The 6,000-nt window shown below is 68.3% G+C and overlaps 1 protein-coding gene across 2 annotated transcripts in view; it reads right to left on the minus strand.

The window, feature by feature from the left end:
- The window catches only part of PIEZO1 (piezo type mechanosensitive ion channel component 1), a 49,028-nt gene extending 44,624 nt beyond the window's left edge, over positions 1 to 4,404 (minus strand). Inside the window, exon 1 of one of the 2 annotated variants that reach the window (XM_037815763.1) lies at positions 4,228 to 4,404. In XM_037815763.1, the coding sequence (XP_037671691.1) occupies positions 4,228 to 4,291 (64 nt within the window). In that variant the 5' untranslated portion in view covers positions 4,292 to 4,404. The remainder of the gene's footprint in view (positions 1 to 4,227) is intronic. The other variant, XM_037815762.1, reaches the window with a different exon arrangement.
- Between the last annotated feature and the right edge of the window lie 1,596 nt (positions 4,405 to 6,000).

Consider the following 6,000-nt stretch of genomic DNA (forward strand, 5'->3'; position numbering starts at 1 on the left):
CCTTCCCGCTTGGACGGGCTCCTTCCGGGGGCAGAGGCTCTGACCCCCCCTGCCAGCCCAGCCCGGCTGCCCACCGCTCTCCCCCGGTGCCCGTGGCTCCCACACCTGTGCTTGGCCTGGCCCCTCTGCCCGTCAGGACCCACCAGCCCCCTCCCCACTACCTGGGTGGGGCCGCCCCTGTTTCATGTCATCGTTGGCAGCACTCGGTCTCTCCTCCCACCTGCGCTCAGCCCAGGGCTGTGGTCGACACAGCAGGGGCTTCTGGAATCCACGCCCCACGGAGCTGGGCACCCCCAGACCCTCCCCGATGGCCAAGGACCCTCTGGGCCCCCCAGAGAGGGAGAAATTCGAGCTCGGGCAGCCCCCCTGCACCCGGGATGACCCAGAACCAGGGCTCCTGGCTCCTGCCAGGCTGTGCCATGAACGAATTCCAAGATGCAGAAGGTCCTGCACGCGCACACAGGGATCCGCACGGGGCTAGCCTGCCGGCGCTCGGTGGCCGGGCCACTCCCCTTGGGGACAGGCCAAATGAACACACAGAGAGTGAGGGAGGTAGACGCGCCCACAGCCACCCAGCAGGGCCCCGCCCCAGGCACTGAGCCGCCCCCTTTCTGGGACCTGCCATGGCTGCTGGGCCACGAGGGACCCCGGCTGTGCCTGGCCGACCCTCCCTCCACTCGGCTTCCCAGGGGGCTCGGCCCGGCTGTCCCCCCGGGCCTTGGCCGTGTGGCCGCTGCAAGCAGGCAGCACATCTGGAAAGCTGCTCTCGGACTCTTTTCCCACCGGGCCTCTGCCTTGGCTCCCGCCCCACGTGGCACTGGGAGCGGCCACAGACACTGTCTATCTGTTACAGATGAGGAAACTGAGGCCCGGAAAGGGGGAGGTGGCCCAGCAAGTTCACAGCACAACAGAGGCCACTGCTGTCCCCACGTCCCTCCGCCGGCCACGAGCGCGGTGGGGGGGGGGGGTGTCCTCCCTCTGTCCTCCCCGGGAGCCCCCTCAGGCCACCACGGGTGTGGGACTTCCCTGCTTTGTCCCCTCGTCCTGTGTCATCTGAGCGGACTTAGTTCCCTGTTTCTGAGCTGTCACACGGGCCGAGCACCTGCCTCAGAGGCTGCAGCGTTCGCAAGCGGGTGGGCCGAGGGGGGTGGGCAGCCGAGGGGGTCCTGCCCAGCCAGGCCAGGCGGACAGGGAGCCATCAGCCCACACCGGGGACGGTGGCCACCAGTGGCTCCCACTCCCGAAGGACTGGGGAAAATGCGCTAGTGTCCGCACGCGGCCGGCGGACGTGTGGGAGGTGCTGCACTGTGGACGGTCTCTGACGTCCAAAGGCCTCACCAGTTGCAAGCTTCAGAAGCGAAGAAAAGAGCCACGTAAGAAGGAAGTGCCTACTTCTGTATTTCCAAAATAGATGAAGAGGAGACCAATGTCTTTGTTGAACTCTAAGGAAGGGTGGGTGCGCATGGCACCTCAGGGTGGCCCGGCAGGAGGGGCTGCCAGCCGCGGGGCAGCGGAGGCCCAGCAGCGCCGAGTCAAGAAGACCTCCCCCGGCCCCTCCACCCAGGCCCCCGCAAAGCTCAGCACCTCTCAGGGTGGGAGAGTGCCCAGGGAGCCAGCTGCCCCCCCAGGGCCAGGGCTTCCTCTGCAGGACCCTTCCCACTGGCCCGGCTCCAGAGGGGCTGCCTGGGAGCTCTGTGGGTGCGGGACGTGCACCCAGCTCTCCAGGCACTAGCGGGCCAGGCCACCTGCCCAGGGACCCCTCCTCGGTTTCCAAGAACGCAGCCCAGTCACTGGGCTGCCTGCCCCAGCTCTCCCGGGAGGACGGCACGGAGGCAGGGACCCTCTCTCCCTGCACACAAGGAGGCCGATGCTTGCAAAGTGGCTTCCAAGTTCCCCACAGGACAGGCAGGGGGTGGCCTCTGCAGGGGACGGACCCAGAGGTCACCTCCCTGAGGGGTCGTCAGCAAACGCTGGAGCCCGTGACAATCACCACAACTCCGTGTGCCTGCCCGGCCTCTTGTGTCACCTGGAGCAGCCACTGCATCCAAATCACTTGTGTTCCCTGCAGGCTGCCGCTCGGCTTCCTCCCTGGCTGAGAGTGAATGAGCTCCCCACCCGCCCCTCTCACAGGGTGTTGAGGTAGTGACCATGAAAACGCTCTGAAAAGGAGGACACGTCCCCTGAGCTCAAGACAGGGTCCTAAATGGTCACGCCTCTCGGTGACATACAGACGGCTCGGGGGACTCCCCGGTGTGCCGGTGGGCGGTTGCAGGGCCTGTGCCACCCTGTCCTGAAAAGCAGAAGCCACGGAGCTTCTACAGTCACCAGTTCCGGCACCCGATACCACTTCCTACCCACCTGCCATTCTGCTACACGGCAGACATTTCCGCCCTCGGGCCCAGTCAGAAGTGCAGTCCTGTCTCATCAAATCACATCACTCTAGAACCTTCCACCACTGGAGCCTGGTTCCCAGGATCCAGGGACAAGAGCAGGGAGTCCCTGGGCAAGTGTCTCAGAAGGCAGGCAGTGTCACACACCACAAGGGTGGCTGGTGACCGGCCACTTGGGCAGCAGCCTCATGGCATGCCCGAGGCCCCAGTCAGCACTCACTGACCGTGTCCAAAACACCAGATCCTGACAGAGTCCAGGCAAAGCCCCTCGGAGAGTGAGGGGGTGCCCCGAAGACCTGCAGGGCCACGCCCGTGTCAGGCAGGCCAGGCTGGCCCTGGACACTGCAGAGGGACAGCAGGTGCCTGGGGCTCCCTGCACCCCGAGAGGTCTGGCATCGCCCAGAAGAGTGCCCTCGATGTGGCTCCATGTTACCCTTCCCTGGAAGTGGAGTTAAAAATTCTGAAGCCGGAGCCCCAAGCAGGGGCAGAGTTACGGTGGGGTGTGTGCCCCAAAGGCTGAACCTGAGCCAGGGCAATGGCCTTGTCCCACCTGAGGAGACGGAAGCCCAGGGAGTGCCACGGGCTGCCCAGGAGCCAGGCCCAGCCCTCAGACTCATTCTCAGGGGTCGGCAAACCCCAGGCCGGGGCGGAAGCCCCTCCCACCTGGCCTGTTTCAGTACAGCCCACCAGAGAAGAATGGTTTCATATGTTTTTAAATGGTCAGGAGAATTCTCAGAAGAATATTCCGTGATGTGAAAATACTTGCTGGGTGGCCTTTACAGGAGAAGCTGCCACCCTGGCCGAGGAGGCCCCACCTTCTGAGGGAGGCCTGCCCCTTCGGGAAGGAGCCCCCCCTTTCCCCAGCTCTTCCAGGGGCCGGAGACTGTTGTGGGCCTCCTGCTCAGGGGCAAGGAGAGAGGCCAGCCCCTCCGAGCCGCTCCCCACCGCAAGGTGCGGCTGGTGTCCCGAGGGGAGCCCAGAAGGAAAACGGCACCCCTGAGCAGCTCCCGTATCCCCCCCCACGCCACTTCCAAACCCCACTTCTGTGCAGGGTGCATCCCGCCTGCACTCCCCGCGGCCTCCTTAAGGGAACAGGGAGGAAAACAGGCCGGCTCCCCAGCGGACCCGGGGCTGCCCTGCCGTGGAAGGGCTGACTGCACTGAGGAAAGTTCCGTAGAAACCTCTTCCAGCTCGATGGTTTTCATTGATTCCCGCCCTGAAAATTTCCCCAAGTGTCACCAACTTTCTCCACTACAGATGAAAACGGAGCCTGCCTGAGCCGAAGGACAGACCCCCGCCCGCTGGGAGCCGGCCCCCACCCACACGAGGCGCTGGCAGGGCCCCGACGGGCCCTCGGAACAAAGGCGCCGCCGCCCGGGGCCGACGGGTGCCCCACAGGCGACGCGGCTGCCCGGGCCTCGACTCCGCCAGGCGCTCTGCTCCCGGGCGGGGTGGGGGCCAGGCCTGCGGCCGCGTGGCACGAGGCTCCCTTCCCGGGCAGGGGCGCCCGGCCGCTCCCCAGAGCTGGGCAGACCCGGACAGTGCGCCCAGGCACAGGAAGGGCAGACAGGAACCCCAACTACTTTTCCCAAGGATCGGACCGGGGTGCCGAGGGCGTGCGGTGGCCGAGCCCCAGGCCGGATGTCAGGGCAGCTGGGCGGGCCGGGCTAAACCGCCCGGGCAGGAAGGCCGCTGCCCGGCTGCCCAGGAAGTCGGGGGGGGGGGCCCTTTTTTTCCCAAAGAGAAGCAGGAAAAGGGCTCCGCTCCCGCGTGGAGGGGCCCCCCACCCCGCGGCCGCCCCGTCCAGGCGCCTGGAATGCGGGGGCCCCTCACTCACCCGCCAGCAGCGCGAGGGGCAGCAGCAGCCAGTAGAGGCCGGCGCCGAGCACGTGCGGCTCCATGCCGGGCCGGGGTCCGGGTCGGGGTCGGGCGCGGCGGCCGGCGCGGGGCGCTAAGGGGCGGCGGGAGACCCCGGGGCCCTGCCGGCCATGGCGCGGGGGCGGCTCGGGCACGTGCGGGGCGCGGCGGCCCGACCCTCGGCGACCCGGGGCCCCCGCGGCAGCCGCCGCCGCCTCCTCTTCCTCCCGCGCGGGGCCGGGGCCGGGGCCGGGGCGCAGCTGGCTGGGGACGGCCGTTGCCGCTGGGACACGGGGCGCAGCGCGCGGCTCTGGGAGAGCAGAGGCCGAGCGAGGCCGGGACGGGGACAGGGACGGCGCCTCCCTCCCGCGCCCGCCTGCCGCGGCCCTTTATACGCCCGCCCCGCGCCCCGCCCGGCGCCCGCCACCCGCGCCGCCCCGACGGCCCGCCCCCGCCCTCCCGGCCGCCTCCGCCCGCGCCCCGGGGCGCCCCTGCCCCCAGCCGGTCGCCGTCACCCCGCCAGCGCGCGAGGCGGGGAGGGGGCGCTCCCCCGCGGCCGGAAATTAAGGCCCCCCGCGGCCTCTCCCGCGGCCTGTCCGGGCCGCACCCCACCACCGCCGCGCCCCGCAGTGGTGGCAGCAACTTGGGCCGGGCTGCAGGAGCGCGAGGACGCAGCGCCCTCTGGGGACCACGGGGCAGGAGACCCAGCGCTGACCGCCAGCCCCCGCCCGCAGCACGGCCCGCTGAGCCCGCCCGGGCCGCTCCCACTGGCAGCCTTGCCTTGCTCGCGGCCACAGGGCGGTCAGGGCGGCCAGCATCCCGGCTGCAGCCCCTTGTCCCTGTGCAGGGTCTGAGGGCTGAGCCCAGTGCAAGCTGGGCGCCACCCCCCAAGGCTGGGTCATTTGGGCATTTTACCACCCTCCAAGTGGGCTCTGAGAGGGGGAGGGCACCCCAAGGCAGAGTGCAGGGCCCCCATCCGGGCAGGCGGGGAGGAGGGAGCCTGGGGAGGGGGAGGGACACCGTGGGGCCCGGGGCCAGGCACCGCCAACCAGGAGCAGGACACAGGCCAGGCCTCCCAGCCTCTCAGCGCCGGCGCCAAGCGGACCAGGAAGGCCGGTTTCCAAGTGCGGCTCCTCCAGGCCCAGCCTCCCCCGCGGCCACCAAGTCCTTGGGTTAACTCCCAGGCGGGGGACTGTCCATCCCTGGATATTTAGACCCTACAGTATGTGTAACCCCATGGCTCCTCCCCAAAGTCAGAGCCACGTTAGGAGGCCAGGACCCGGGGTCCACTGACTTGGGGTACTGGGACCCCCCCATCAATCTCTGCTGCTTCCAGTCTCTGTGCAGAGGGGTGAAGAGTGGTCCCAAAGGCAGGTCCCTGCCCTGACCCCAAGGCTGGGCCTAAGAATTTGTTTGGAAAAGGGGTCTTTGCTGGGGTCAGTGAAGGTCCCCAAGGTGCAGGAGAAGAGAGATCTAGGACACTGGGGCTCACCGTGAGGAGGTCATGTGCCAAGACTGGGGGTGATGCAGCCTTGAGCCAAGGGGCACCGTGGATGGCAGGGGCCACCGGGAGCTGGACATAGCCAGGGAGGGTCTCCCTCAGGTCCTGCAGATGGAGCCGGCCCTGCCCCCACCTTGAGTGAGGACTTCCGGCTTCCAGAACCCTGAGAGGATCCGTTTCTGTAGTTTGCAGTGTCATCTGTCATGGTAGCCTGCGAAGCCCACACACACCTCCTTGCAGGTAAGTCCTTCC

Source organism: Choloepus didactylus, chromosome 22 (genome assembly GCF_015220235.1).
Source record: "Choloepus didactylus isolate mChoDid1 chromosome 22, mChoDid1.pri, whole genome shotgun sequence".
Taxonomy (NCBI): domain Eukaryota; kingdom Metazoa; phylum Chordata; class Mammalia; order Pilosa; family Megalonychidae; genus Choloepus; species Choloepus didactylus.